Source organism: Lutjanus erythropterus, chromosome 13 (genome assembly GCF_056507025.1).
Source record: "Lutjanus erythropterus isolate fLutEry1 chromosome 13, fLutEry1.hap2, whole genome shotgun sequence".
NCBI classification, from domain to species: domain Eukaryota; kingdom Metazoa; phylum Chordata; class Actinopteri; order Lutjaniformes; family Lutjanidae; genus Lutjanus; species Lutjanus erythropterus.
Window position 1 is genome coordinate 1,611,436 of NC_139329.1, and position 15,963 is coordinate 1,627,398.

General features: G+C 38.5%; 1 protein-coding gene across 1 annotated transcript in view; it reads right to left on the reverse strand.

Annotated features, from left to right (window-relative positions):
* Window positions 1-13,655, reverse strand: part of carmil2 (capping protein regulator and myosin 1 linker 2) — a 72,470-nt gene extending 58,815 nt beyond the window's left edge. Inside the window, exons 1-14 of the mRNA XM_084733341.1 lie at window positions 12,016-13,655; window positions 8,929-9,032; window positions 7,051-7,101; window positions 6,378-6,437; window positions 5,976-6,097; window positions 5,335-5,432; window positions 5,095-5,165; window positions 4,888-4,961; window positions 4,729-4,804; window positions 3,878-3,966; window positions 2,448-2,542; window positions 2,208-2,294; window positions 1,938-2,047; window positions 766-843 (exon numbers count right to left, since the gene is read on the reverse strand). Coding sequence (XP_084589467.1) covers window positions 766-843; window positions 1,938-2,047; window positions 2,208-2,294; window positions 2,448-2,542; window positions 3,878-3,966; window positions 4,729-4,804; window positions 4,888-4,961; window positions 5,095-5,165; window positions 5,335-5,432; window positions 5,976-6,097; window positions 6,378-6,437; window positions 7,051-7,101; window positions 8,929-9,032; window positions 12,016-12,301 — 1,401 coding nt within the window. The 5' untranslated portion in view covers window positions 12,302-13,655. The remainder of the gene's footprint in view (window positions 1-765; window positions 844-1,937; window positions 2,048-2,207; window positions 2,295-2,447; window positions 2,543-3,877; window positions 3,967-4,728; window positions 4,805-4,887; window positions 4,962-5,094; window positions 5,166-5,334; window positions 5,433-5,975; window positions 6,098-6,377; window positions 6,438-7,050; window positions 7,102-8,928; window positions 9,033-12,015) is intronic.
* Between the last annotated feature and the right edge of the window lie 2,308 nt (window positions 13,656-15,963).

Below are 15,963 nucleotides of genomic sequence, written 5' to 3' on the forward strand. Positions count from 1 at the left end.
TTATTTTGTATTTTCTTAGCACTAAAAGTGCCAGAATTCTGTAACTACTAGAATGTCGATAAGCGGTCATTTTGATCTTTCTCTCAAGATAAATACCAGACTAAGAGATTAATGCATTTATTCTGTTAATTTATCTTGAATGAAATAATGAATGAAATAACACCAACATGTACATTTTGCAAAAGTTATTTATATATTTACCAATATGCATCACAAGTAGTAAAATGTACTAATTGCATATGTTCACAGCAGTATTTTTCCACAGCCTATGGGAAAAGGCTGGAAATGAGTTTTCATTGCATTGTAATAATTAAGGATACTTTGATTCAAAATCTACAACAATCTACATCTTACAACCATCTGGTCTCCCCAACTTAATTTTAATTAAGTTTTAATTAATTTAATTGAATTGAATTAATGAACTATTGGTATTTTAATGTTGAGAAATTAAAAATCGAGAGCATTAGCGAAGTTTTGTTGACAGAGACAATAATTTTTGCTAAACAACCAAGATGCATCTCCAACTGCAAAAAAGTAGCAATGGCATTTTCCCTTTGGTCAGTATGACCATCTGTGGCTGAAATAGGTAAAAATAATCACATTTTCTTTGTCTTTTGTGTAATTTATGTATAACAAACATTTTAAATGAATATCCAGACCCTTTTAGGAAAAGTCTGGTACCAGCAGCGTTGTGTTTTTTAATTCACCAAAGTTATTGCACATATACATTTAAAAACTGTCCATTTGTATAATGGTCTCACTGACCGTGTCCAGAGGACAGTTGGTGTCACTGAGGTCCAGATGAGACAGAGAATTAGTGCTGGACAGGAACTTGAAGAGAAACTGCAAGACACACAAACAAACACACAGACACACAGACACACAGACACACACAGACACACACACACACACACACACACACACACACACACACACACACACACACACATACACACAATTTATATCTTGTACATTCTGTGTAGTGTACGATTAAAATGTTTATACATGGTTTTCTACAGAAAGAGAAGCTGAAAAGCAAAAAAAAAAAAAAAAAAAAAAAAAAGGTATTCTCACAAGTCAGTGTTAACTGGGACATGCACATACACCAGGACTTTCAGTTCACAAGTTAAACAATGTACATGAGTGTCCCTTTATTATTGTACATATCTATTACATTGTATATAGTGATATCTATATTTTACTGCCACCCCTACATTCCCTTTGGGTCTTTTTTCTCTCCATCTTTTAAAGTCCACCTCCGGTCATGCTTTAAACAATATATAATGCTCTGCAAGAAGTAATAAATTGTGTCTGTTAATAAGTCCAAATACCTTTTTAAAATGACTTACACATAGCTCTACACCTTGCCTTCACTGATTATTCAAGGATTCATGATTATACAAACTGGTGTGCCTATAAGTAGCTGCTCTTATTTAAACATCCAACCTCTCCTGTGGGCTGGGCATTGCCAGTAATGATATGTATAGCACCCCCCCCCCCCCGATTGAGAGGATTGGTTCCTTAGGTTTATGATGTCATATACCCAGCCTGACTGTCCTTGCTCACTGCAGCTTCAAAGCAAGAAATGCTCAGACATGGTGTTTACTGCTTATTTTGCTCCTGATATGTCTTGCAACATATAAAAAACATCACATGGACATGTTAACAAGGTCACAAACATGATTTTCACTGGAGAGGGTCTTTAACACAGTAATACTCATATAAGCAGGTAAAGTCTATAGCTGAGTTAACCCAGTCATCAAGCCTCAGGCGTGGACATTACTCCTAGACCTCTGCATTACAGCTCTGCTTCTGAATGTGTATGTTCAGTGTGTGTATTGTATATGTGCAATATACACACACTGTATATTATATATGATATATACGTCAAATCATCTGTCATGTCATGAAACATGTATACACAGAGCAGAGTGTACCGTGGCTTCTTCAGTCACCAGGCTGCCGGGGTTAGCAGACAGGTCGAGGTGGGTCAGAGACGCTGAGAACAATGGAGTGGAGGACAACACCTGACTGAGACAGCCAAGTCCTGCAAACACACACATCAGACCACGCAGAGCTGCTGATCATGTTGTTAGAGGGGTGGAGGGGGTGTGGGGGTGGTAAGTGGATGTAACTCTGTGAGACAATAAGATTTAGTTTGAAATGACTTAAAATGCTGCAGGTTACAGACCCCCCCTCATGTGTACCTCTTGCAGTCATTGATACCCGGGACAGAGAGAGGTGCTTGAGTCCTTCGGACAGATTCCCAAACTCCTGACTGAGAGCTATCACACCTAAGAATGAAAACACAACACACACACAAACACACACCATGTCAATGACACTGTCAAACAGTGACATCAGCTGATGATGGAACATAGCTTAGACCGACTGCTCTGTTCTGATACTGTGCTGATGCCACTCAGATGTGATGTATAAAAGCCCACCTTTGTCTTCGATTGCGTTTCCGGAGAGGTTGATGGAGTGCAGCGTGGAGGAGGTGTGTTCCCGGAGGGCAGCTGCCATTTTAACTGCAAAGTCCCTGCAGCAGAATAACAACAAGGTTACCTCCCAATCAATCTGAACACCAGGCTTCAAGTTAGAGTTAGAAACAGCCAGCTTAGATTGGTAGATATTTCCTTAACCTGTGGTTCAATGCACAATCAAATCATCAGCTGACAGAAAATAACAGACTCGTGCTCAGAAACAGAACAGTGTGAGATGTATTCAAAATCTTCCTAAAGCAACAGCAGGTTTGAAATGACACAGTCAGTCAGCTGTAAAGATGACATCCTCTCAGGAGTAGTAGCAGGAATCATGCAACACCTCTGCAGTACTGGAGAACCCAGGATCTGCACCTTGGACAGCATCATGACACACCGTTTTAATCATGGAAGCACAAAGACCAGAGAAAAGTGTTCAACATGGTCAGAAAGTGCAAACTGAAACAGGGTGAACAATGGGCACACAGACTGTCTGGTTCAGACAGGTGGTCAGATTCAAGTTCATCTAAAGAGGGAAGGTAAATTATCAACTAAAGATTATAGTTCAGTAAAACTTTTTAAGTTTATTTTAAAAGTGTTAAAGTTTGAGTTGTGCCGAAAACTTAAAAATCTGTTACAGTATGTTGCCACGAAATTTCCAGTTGTCCCAACTATTTTTTTTACAATGTAAAGTGAGTCTCCAACTGTAAAAACATATAGCCTTTACACCATTAAAAAAAAAATGTTTTAATATTTTGTCCAAAAAAATGTGCATCATAGCCTACATCTACGGCTCGGTGCCTTTTCCTCTAAAATTTTTGGGTGGCTCGTCTTTTTGAGTCTCTAAGCTGTGGCTGCTAAATTTAAAAAACAGTAAGGTCTTCAGACAAAAAGAGAGAATGTAATAGTTGTAGCTCAAGACAGATCTTCCTTTTCTTTTTCTGGCAAAAAATGTCTCCTTTGATTGTAAAGGTTGCAGACCCATGGGTTAACAGAATAAATGCATTAATCTCTTAGTCCTGTATTTATCATGAGTTTGTAAGTCAGTGGGCAAAATAACCACTTGTGGCCATCCTAGTAGTTATAGAATTGTGGCGTTTCTAGTATTAAGACACACACTTGCATCATTAAAGAAAATACAAGAAGAAGAATAGTTTTTCTTCATCAGTGTAGCAGCGCAAAGTGCAAATGATCAACACAAACACGCAACATAATCCCCTTGCTTTACCAGTGTGCAATTTTGGTGCAGAGCAAGAGAGAAATGTGGGAATTTCATTTGAACGAGGCAGCGCAGAGCGAGTAGTTTGTTGAAATGCACTTTTACAGTCTTGTTGCGTGTTTGTTTACTTTGCCTACCTGCCTACATATGTGCACAGAGTCACACACACACTCACAGTTTGAGTCCACTGGCCTCCAGTGAGAGCTCCTCCAGACTAGGAGATCTGGACAGCAGGAAGGTCAGCTGCTGCTGCACATCCACTGACTGAGGGGACAGAGACAAAGAGACAGACAGTCCAAAACAAATGTCCAATCTGATAAGTCTAGAAGGTAACCCTAGATTTGCAAAACTCTTGCGAGATTTGTGTGACCACACTGTTCTCTTCCCACGTCCTTTCACCTGTTTGGTTATTGATGCTAGTTGATTATGTCTCTAGCATTGCTGGCCCTGTAAGTTGTGTTGATGAGGGTCCTTTAGAGCTTTAAAGGGATAGTTCACCCAGAAATGAAAATTCAGTCATTAGCTAAGGAGCTACAGTGAAGATTCAGGCTAAAAACATGGTGTAAATAACTTTTCTTTTTTTTTTTGGCTAACTTGGCATAAATGGGGCTTTTATGAGACTTGGATTATACCAGATGAGCATTATGGAGGCATTTTGTGTTTTCATTCTTTTTTTTTACATTTGACACTGGTCACCATTCACTTCCATTGTTTGTGTTTTTGCAGTGTTTTTGTCGACTAAAAAACTAAACCCAACCTTCAATCATCATGAAGGTGAGTAGATCAAGACTAAATTTTCATTTTTGGGTGAACTGCCCCTTTAAGTTTATTTAAAGAGAAAAAGTAAATTATCTCAACAAAAGATCAGGAGTTGGCAAAACTGTTTCAAAACCTTTTTGAGTTGAACTCAAAACTCAAAAATGTATTGCAGTCCATTGCCTTCAAATTTTGAGTTTTCTCAACTTTTTTTTCATTTTTTACAGTGTACAGAAGATGTTCAATCTCATATAAATGAAGAGAGAGTACCAGTTTGAGTTCCTTGCAGTAGATCTTTGTAAACCACTGGTTGAAAGACAAAGCTGCTACTGCTAATGCCAAGTCCCTGAGAGGAGAAACAATGAGAGACAATGAGTAGGACAGCATGTGTGAGGTAAGACTGGATGAAACAGCCGTAATGCATCACACCTGCTGTCTAAGTGGCTGAAGTCGTGCAGGTTGAACTGTCTCCAGTTGTTCATGTAGTAGATGTTGTCAATATCCTGCCAAAACAGTTAGACAGGCGTTATTCCACTACACCAATGCTGACATTTGGTTAATGGCAAAAGGTCCTTGTGAAGTTTGGTACATTTGGTGTATTAAAGTTTTTTATGTTGCATTACAGCAGTGACTTACCCACTGAATCTCCTCTCTAAATAGTATGTCATTGAAATCACACAGCGCAGCGTAGGTATCAGAGAATCCTCCTGAGAAACACACACTCACATACTATCTGTCTGCTAAATCATGAGCTACCTCAACACACAAATGATCATCTCGGTGAATCTGCTGCTGTCCACACTTGTGTGTGAATGAAAAGTTAAAACACTGTATCACTTTGGATTTAAGCACTTCATCATTTAACCATTCACATACCACAGAGGCCAGGCTGACCATTGAGCTGCTCCTCTATCTCAGCAGTCTGTGTGAGGAGTCTCTGCTGGAGATCTGGAGGCATCATCTTTAACAGCTTCCTGCAGATTGATAGACAATAAGGGATGGTTCGCCCCAAAAATGAAAATTCACTTAAATTGTTTGGGAGATTCAGCAACGTTGTTGTCCTGTGAAACTCCAGCAGTGTTTTGTGGACTAAAAAACTAAACCTGACCTTTAGTTGGTGTGAAGGTGAGTAGATAATGACTGAGTTTCAATTTTTAGGGTGAACTATCCCTTTAAGACTGGCGTACTGATACTGTAGAAGAAGACAAACTGTGAGGCTGGACATAGACACACTGAGGTATGTGGTGCTCTGAACTAAATGCTAACATCTGCATGTTAACATACAGTGCTTACATGATGATATCTGACAGGTATAATGTTAACTGTGGTCACCATCTTAGTCTAGCATGTTAGCATGCTGACAGTTATAACCACAATGTCATTTTAACTTAGCAAATATTTGGTCATAAACAAAGTTTAACTTTGTTTCATCCTTTAACAGTGTTAAAGGATTACATGTAAAAAGGTAACTGTAATCAGGCTACAGTAAAAATAGCAGGATGTAGAGTGTGACCCACCCTGGAGAGGAGTCAGGGAAGATCCTCTTCAGTGAGGCAGTTATGTGACTGACCATGGCCTCCAGATCCTCAACCTGCAACACACTGAAAGACAGAGTCTGTCTGTCTGTCTCCAGCACAATCTGCAACACACACATCACGTCACACATGAAGCTTACTCTCAGCAACAGCATATAAAACAGCCTGTTTTTAGCTTTACATCTGGAAAAAAATATGTAACATTTGATGTCACAGTATTTCCAGGTGATTACTGTATATCATTCGTCTTTTAGCTGTTTCTGTTTTAAAGTGCATCTAGAGCTCTACTGAATCTTATATATAACTGGTCAAAAATACGTAATGAAAACATAAATATAAATATTACACAACGTGTGAGTTATGATTTTGATAATTAGAGTATACCTGTGTGAGACTGTGAATGTTGATGGAGCAAATTTCCAGGTAGCTGAAAGTGCTCTCCACCTGCACACACACACACACACACACACACACACACACACACACACACACACACACACACACACACACACAAAGAGCATGCATATATGTATGAAGTAGTTTGCTGGGAGAAAATAAAACCTGATCACAGTGAGCTCTGAGTCATCAAAGTAACAGGGGGTCATGTTCCTAAAAAGATGTCTTTCTAGACATCTCCTTTGTACTGTGGTGATGACAGAAGGATTCAGAAGAAGATATCTCAGAACCTCAGCACATAAAACCCTAACTATCTGCAGGGCTATTCTACTAAAGCATTAAAATAAAGCAGTGTCTGCTTATAAAGCCTCATCAAAGGTTTTAAATGTCTAAAAGCTCTTGTAGCTTATGGCTAACAGTACTGGTGTAGTGTGAAAAGCTCTTTTGAGACTCAAGGATGTGAAGCTTTTGAAAGTTACGCATTACAGCAAAAACATCCAGGAAATAAAAACAACTTTTTGCCCTGTGACATACAAAGCGGTCAGAATGAGCCATTTAACAGTGACAAAAATAAAAAAAACATATATTTCAGAGGATATCATACAGAGTGCTGATGTGTGTTGGTGTCGTTGATTGTTTCAACATGTGAGTAGTGATTTACCCTGACAGGCTGTTTGTCTATAACCAGGTAACCTCTCCACAGACTCAGGACCTGAGACAGAGAGACATGGTTTGAAGGAGAGAGACAGGACGTTAGATGTGGGGCTGACAGTCCTACAGCTCCACCCAGAGGACCAACATGGATGTTGCATGTTGCATTTGATAAAAGTAGTTTTTATTAATGTGAGGTTTTAAATTGAGATTTGACACTGGGGCCTTCAACAAATCAGATCAGATCAATGAGCAGGTGGTTCATATTGTACTTTAGCAGGGTTGTATTGTATTCTAATACAACTACTAATTACCCATTAAAAATGTAGTCAGTAACTTGATCCATGTATCACAATATGAAAGTAATGTAACGCTCCATTATTTTGAGTTACCTCAGTACAAAATATGGTGAAATAGTTTAGTCAAATATGATTTATGTCCATTGTTTGGTTCTTTAAGTGTTGTCCAGATGTTCCTTCCTTTGTTACGTGTGAATGCACTTTTAAATGTACTTAACATTAACAATAATTAATTGACAGGTTGGCTAGCTAACTGGATTTCAGTCTAGCTAAAGTTAGTGGCTGGCCTGTGTCGCTAACGTTAAGGGTTGGTCTCAGTAGTTAATGTTAACAGTTGATCTGTGAAACTGTTTAGGAATTTTCCAATTTTAGGAATCATACTAACACCATGGAGTCATTGAGAGGCCCACACTAATTCTTAACAGACATACTGTCTTTCTTCTAGACAGTAGATGCAGCCGTCCTCTCCGTTCAGATAAACAAGGGAACAATTTGATAGTGTTGCTATGGTGGCTGAGGTCAGAGAGGTATTTGTCTTGTCTCTCTGAATGGAGCAGATGTAACTGTTATATCACTGACCCTGCAAGGAATGTGAGGAAAGGCTGCTGAGCTGTGGACAGACCTTGTACATTCATACTTTCCGCGTTTGGATTTCCAGACCAATAGGCTAATTCTGTATGCTGCAGATGTGTTGGGTCTGACCTTGTTTGGGCATCGGTTCATCATGACCTTCCCTTTGAATGTTTAAAGACTATTCCAGAAGACCAACACTCCAGAATTGAAGGTAACAGCCTGTACTGATTATTTCTTCATTCTCCTTGGCAAAGTATTATTAAACCAGTTTCAACTGTAAGACATATTGGACTCCTGTGGACTTTCTCCCTTTGATGTATGGACAAAAGATAAAATCTACAACAGTAACAACCATTAACGCTAAAGTTAGTGGTTGATCTCAGTAGGTAAAGTTAGCAGTCGGCCTGTGTAGCTAACATTAGCTGTTGGTCTTATCTGTAAAAACTTATTTTAATTAGATGGTGAAAGATAATGATGAAATTTCCAACTAATTAAAACATTTTTTCAAGATTTAATAAACTGAAATTCCAGTTTTGTTCAAATATATTTGTAATCTGATTCTGTCTTATTTTTTTGTAACGGTAATGGAATACAGGTACCTTTTTTGTATACTAATTACATAATCCTGTTAACCTGTTACTCCCCAGGCCCATACTTCAGATCTGCAAAATTCTGGATAAAATCCAACATAATACCTCAAACCAAGTGACACGTAGGTAACCACTTTGTGTGTTTGGCGCTGCCTCAGCACAATTACAATACAAAACAACTTACAACACTGATCAAACAGGACAGGATCATATTAAAAAATTAGTGCACACCAGTCCTTCAGATTCATCTGCAGAATATATATGCGATTTCTGCTTCTTTGATTCAAATACAGTAGATCATATCTTATATATCTTAAAAACCGAACCTATCATGATTATGCCTGGTGTCTATATACAATAAGCATAATAATATAAACTCAATAAAAAGTCTTTCTTGTCTCAGGGGGTAATTTGTCCATCACTCACCACAAACCTGCTGGCTGGTCTCCCACATGGCTGACTGGACTGGTTCAGAGCAACAGGCGTCATCACACAGACTCTGTGAGGCTTCAGCAGCTCTGAGATCTGATCTGCTCACAGGGTCACAGACACACAGACAGCATCACTGTCACCTGTTGAGGCTGATCACTCTGTCTAACCAGGGTGATGTGTAATGACTGAATATTCCACATCCTCAAACTTTGTTAGATATTTCTCAGAGTGTTGCAGGATGGAAGAAAATGTGCTTCCTTGAGTTGCCACCATGTACAAACCTAATTCCACAAATGTTGGAACGCTAAAAAATGGTTAAAAAAAACAAAACAATGCAAATCCTTTTACCTTTATTCAATTGACTATAGCATAAAGACAAGATAATTAATGTCCAAACAGGTAAACTATTGTTTTTTTGTAGACATACACTCATTCTGATTTTGATACCTGCAACGCATTTTTTAAAAAGTTGGTTTGGGGACATGTTTACCACTGTGACTTCAGCTGCTCAACAGTCCGAGGTCTCTGTTGTCGTATTTTGTGCTTCATAATGCACCACGCATGGCCTTCACAGATGTTACCCATGATGCCATGGGCACTAACACACCCCCATACCATCACAGATATTGTCTTTTGAAGTTAACTCAATCTGAAATGTGGACTCATCAGACCACAGCACACTTTTCCACTTTGCGTCAGTCCATCTCAGATGAGCTCAGGTCCAGAGAAGTCTGCAGTGTTTCTGGATGTTGTTGATATATGTCTTTCTCTTTCCATGGTAGAGTCTTAACTTGTATTTGTAGCTGCAGAGACAAACTGTGTTTACTGACAACAGTTTTCCAAAGTGTTCCTGAGCCCATGTAGTATCCTTTATACAATGATGTGGGTTTTTAATGCAGTTTTTAATGCAGTGCTGCCTGAAGGGTCAAAGGTCACAGACATTCAGTGTTGGTTTTCAGCCTTGTCCCTTACATGCAGAGATTTCTCTGAATCTTTTCATGATATTATGGATTGTAGATGGTGAAATCTCTAAGTTCCTGCAGTTTTATGTTAACAAATGTTGTTCTTAAACTGTTGGACTTTTGGTTTTTCACAAAGTGGTGAATCTCACCCCATCCATGCTTGTGAATGAACGCCCCTATAATACCCAATCATGATCCTGTCACCTGTTAGTAATTCACCTGTTTACCTGTTGAATATTCCAACAAGATGTAATTTTAGCATTCCACAAGTTTGCCAGTCTTGTGTTACTCCTGTCCCAACTTTTTAAAAACATGTTGCTGGCATCAAATTCAGAATGAATGTATACTTACAAAAAATTATAAAGTTAATCAGTTTGAACATTAAATATCTTGTCTTTGTACTGTATTCAGCTGAATATAGGTTGAAAAGAATTTGAAAATCATTGTATTCTGTTTTCATTTATGTTTTACAGAGTGTTCCAATCAGGGTTGTACTTGGCAGTATTGCTAAGGGGTAGGACACATGCATTAACAAGAATAGATATAGGAAAAACCCTGGTGCATTCACTATTTACTGTTGAATGGTTGGTCCCTGGCATGGAAATGATAACAGTCAAAATGTCAGAATATGTTCCACAGCAGGAGATGAATAGACTGTTGTTCTCAGACAGAGCTGGGTTCATGGAGACAGTGCATCTGTAGTCTCTCTGGTTCCTTGGCTGTATGAAACAGCACCACAGATGCAGATGACACCTCAGAGGATTTCTGCATACTGAAGATCACTTAATTCATGACTTGAATAGTAACAGAAAAACATTTTCAAAGAATCCTGTACTCTCTGAGCTCTGTTCAGTTCATAACATTATTAACCGACCACAGATTGAGTCATGTTTCCTTCTTTCTGTCAGTTGCTGTCATTGACTGTTAAAATGGAAACACAGCTGTTGACTGAGAACACAGTGGATAACCTTTGAGAATAACTGACTCTAATGTGAGCACATTTGACTTTTGTAACAGCAAACCTACACTTGACTGAATGTTTGTGAAGGCAGATGTTGGTGCAGTACACTGTGTTCTCTAACACGACACATACAATGCAGCACGACCTATTTACACATTTTTGCAACCGGTTAACACCCATCCACTCACACTCGAACTGTTTCAAAAGTTCCTCCACCTCAATTACATTAACGGAGTGGCCAAAATATCAGAACCACCTCTCACTATAGCACAATACATTTAGACAACATCACAAACTACATAAAGCTTCCACAATGAGCTTCACGTTGAATCATCAACTTTCTAAGAGTTTGAACACAAACTGAACATTAGACCTTCTTCACAGCAGGATTTATTACTTGGCTGTTGATTTACACTCCATCAGGTGGACCTAAATACAATGGAAGTGTAAAAATATGGAATTTGTAGTACCTGTGTCAAATCATGTCTATTGATACCTGATAGCTTTGCCAGAGGGAGGTAACTCCTGGCAGGTTTCACCAAACTGGACAGGTCCAGGATGAGGGTTCAGACAAAACAGTCAGAACAGCGGCTTGCGGTAATGACCTACCCTGTTCAAATAAGCCATTACTGAAACTGAAGGTACTGGATATTCATCCTCAAACTGACCAAACCCTGACCGACACCCCTCAAATGGGATCCATGAGCCCCTTGGACCAAACTCAACAGAGACCCAAAGGGGCGAATAGTGTGCTCAAGTGTAGAGTCAAGAACAAGAATTGGATGCTGGAACATGAGAACATTATACCAGAACGGAAAACTGGCACAGCTAGCTAAAGAAATGCACGACCACCATAACAAGAAAGACTCTGGTACAACCCACAAGGAAAGATGAACCAGTGAGATCTAAAACCAAGTGAAGATGGGCCACTCGCAATGAGCTAAACAAGATTTGGACTTCCTGGCAGGAAACACAGACCACTGCGCAGAAGACAGTGATGTAGAGATCTATAGTAGACGGTCTGCGCTCCAAACAGCACAAAGAAGATTGAGTCAAGTGACAAAACGTGGTGAGCTGCTGGTTATTGGCGCTGAAGATCAGCTGCAGCTCTATTCTCAAAAACAAAAGAGCACTGATGTTGAAGTTGGCTCATCTTACCTCGCAGGTTGGGTGAAACAGACTCCATACTGTGGACTTGAATAAAACACAGGTATTGATGGAGAAATGCAGAAAAGGGCGAGTTGTGATCATCTATCTGCCCCACCTCCAGTATAAAAAATAAATCCCATCTAAAGAATCTGTAATCTCCAGTGCTGGCTGAAGAGTAGAGAACAGAGGAGGAAAGTATGTGGCAGCAGAAGTCAGAAAACGCACTCTGAAGATACCAAAGATTTGGAGACACACATCTGCATATCACCCACTCTTTCACTTTTCCACCCAGCATGCGTGCACACACACGTCACCTTTTCTTGCTTATTGTGCACACATTTTTGCTCATGAACTTAAGACACACACATCCTGTTCCATGTTGTGAGTCACAGTTGTAGTGAACGTAGAGAAGACTGCGCTCGCAGGAACCTCGCTCAACCTCCCACAAACACACCACAGCCAGGAAATCAGCAGTTTCACAAAGTCCAGCTTCAAACTGTTTAAAGACATAAAAACACAGAATCCTTACAAGGATTAACACTAGAGAAGAAAATATGTTGGCAAACAGAAACACAACAGAGCATCACACTGGTCAGAAAATCAAATCTTGTGGTCAGGTGGTTTTTACTTGCAGACATCAGTTCTGTGGCATATATATGGCCTGTGCAAGGCTGTTTAAGTGATCTCTAACCACCAGGGGGCACTAAAATATCCATTTAAAAATGACTCACTCTGTAGAATGGCCCCTGACAATGTGTTGTATATACAAATTTACATAGGCTTATCGCAGATATTTCTGTTTGAATTTTAGTATTTCTGATTGAGGTGGAGCCAATTTAAACTCTTAATACAGAGCACATGGGATCATCACCACTCACTGATAATATTTCATTATTTTTTAGTAGTAGAGCAGCAAAACTGCAGATGTGTTTCAGTACTAGGCTCTTCTCAGGGTTAGTGTGTCACCAGATAAATATTAAGAAGACAATGTAAATATCAGAGAAAATACCATACTGTGTTGTTAGAATAACCAGAGAAGTGACCACATGCTTGTACCCCCAACACTGAAAAATGTTGTATACAGTCATATAAATATACACATGCATCAAAACAGCAAAACTTATTACTTACTTTACTATTTTTTTTCAAAGACAAAGAGCGTAAGAGAATAAATGCTACACATCCCGTTATTGCAACAGCCAAATTAGTGACCAGTTAATTTACCAGTCTCTCCAGGATTTCGCGGGCTGTTAAAATAGCATGCACATATTTATAAAATAAAAGTGCACAGAGCATTGATAAATGTCAACAATAATTACAAATGTGTTCTTTTCAGTACCTGTGATAAATGAAAAATATCAATTCAAAAAAATAGTAAATAATAAAACAAATCATTGCATCATTGAGATGTACATGTGTGACGTTTGTGTGGAGGACTGCTATGATTGGCAGAACTCACAGGAAACTACAATGATTGGTCAAATTTGCAGAAAACTTGCAGAATTTGGACAAAACTGAAAGTCGCTCAAAATTCACGGGATTCATTGTATTTATGTGAATTGTTGGGATCTCAACATTGCAACTTCCCAGAGGGACAGATTTAGATGGAATATAACAAACATAAACATTCAAAATAATGCTAAATAAATCTTCCTTTTAGATGTTTTCTGCATGGCCCGACTCCTCTTCTGTAGGTTTAAAGTATATCTTCATAAACTATATGTTACAAGCTAATTCTTTTTTTTTTTTTTTTTTTTTATCTAAAAAGCAACTAGTAAATGCAGCTCTTAGATAAGAGTCAAACCCTGAAATGTAAAGACAAAGTATGGAAAAAGTACAGTACTTAAGTAAGTCTACTTAATATTCTTATTTTTCATCACTGGTATGCACATTAGTACACATGTAAAAAAAAATATAGCATTCAAATTGGTTTGTTTAACCATTTTTGTTCCGTTATCTTGCTTTACATTATTATTAAATGCATCAAATATTAAGGTGTGATTGTTGTCAGCATCATGCAGCTCACCCACATATATTCTGCTGCATTCACCTGGAACCACACATGTTCTGTCCTGTTAGCCTGGAGAGGTTTTGTGCTTTATTTAAACCTTCTTCAGCACGTTACCACCACCCTACATCTGTAGAACTAAAGACTGCAGAACTAAGTATAGACATGCAGCAGCCATGGGCTTATTAGGATGATTTTATTTGTCATCAGCTGTACAGTAGCTCATCTTCAAAAATGACATGACAAATGGTTCTTCTGTTTTCTTAAAACAGGGTGTTTAAAACCATCTTAAAACGGTTCTCTCAATTATTCTGCCAAAACAAACAAGCAATGTGCAAACAAACAGAAACAATGCTGTGGCTATGAGAACAGTCACGTATCCATCTTCCATCCGTCCGCCTGCAGAACAGTAACGTGATCGATTGATAACCGAACATTTTGTTCTCTCTTGTCTTACAGAATGAGAATGCAGACCACAGCAGTACAATCACAGAATTAACGTTTCTGAACCTTACAATTGTGTCACCTTGATATTTGAACACTGATTTCCTCAAACATCCTCTATCAGAATCAGGGACTGTGATCATTTACATTAATGTTCCTTATAGCCTTTTTTTTTGTCCATCATCATAACCAGCGGTCAAATTGTCACATCAGAGCTTTTAGCTCCAGTTTAATGGTTGACATCTTCAGAAGAGTCAAACCATACATCTAAATTTGACTCACACAACTGGCCTTAACGTTCTGTTCTTGTAAAGAAAATCAGGGATAAAAGGCTGGGGTAAAGGTGAGGACATACCTCTGTATCAGCAGCTCAAAGCTCAGGCTAATGGAAATGGAAGACTTGGGCTCATAGGGCCTCAGTCCAGGGCTGATCTTCATTACAAAATTAAGTAACATAATAGAGCAAAGAAATAAGAGAGCTTCCAAAAATTGTCATCCTCCCAAAAACAGTATGAAAACAGCACTTTACCAGCTGAACTTCACTCAGTGCCAGTTTTTAGATGGGTGCCAAATAGTTTTGTCTTTCACTCAAATCCTCTTGTTCCTTCAAACCTCACACGTGGACCAATGTTTAAAGGAGAACAGAATGAGACAAAGATTCTGTCATACTACTGAACTGAGCCAACCACAAAGAAATGTAGTAGGAACTACAACATTTCCTGTAATAAAAACTGTGAAACAGAATAAAGCAGATAAAAAATGGCCATGAGCAACAGAAAAAATATTAGTGGTTCAGAAGAGGGGCTCATCTGTGGGAGGAGAGCATGATGGATAAATCATTTAACAGATCGCCTTTATAGCAGGGCTGCAAGTGACATTTATTTTTTGGTAGTCGATTAATCAGTGGATTATTTTCTCGATTAATAGTAGTTTGGCTTTAAAATGTTGAATAATGTTAATCAGTGTTCCCCAAACTCCAAGATGACATTGGCAATTGTCTTTTTTTCATCAACAACCCAAACATATTCAGTTTACTGTTAGAGAGTACAGAAATCAGAAAATGGCCATATTTAAGAATCTGGAATCAGAATTTTGAATTTTTTTCTTACACAATTATTTAAACCAATTAATTGATTATGAGAGTAGTTGGTGATTAATTTAACAATCGATTGATGGATTAATCATTGCAGCTCTACTTTACAGGCTCATAGAATGCCATATATGGTACTAACACGTTGAACATATCAATGAAAACCTTGATATCCCCTTCCCCCACCACAAATCAGCTGTTTAAAAACATTTAAAAGGTTTACAATAAATCGAAAAGCAGAAGGTGTAAAATGTGTATTTACATGCAAACCTGTGATGACTGATTTTTGGGACACTGATTCACAATCTGGTCTTTTATAATGCTTCCAGGCACAGAATGAACTGTGAACACATTTAAAAGGAAAAATTAAGAGCAGCTGGTATTGTTACTGCTGGTTACTTCAAGTGAGATGATT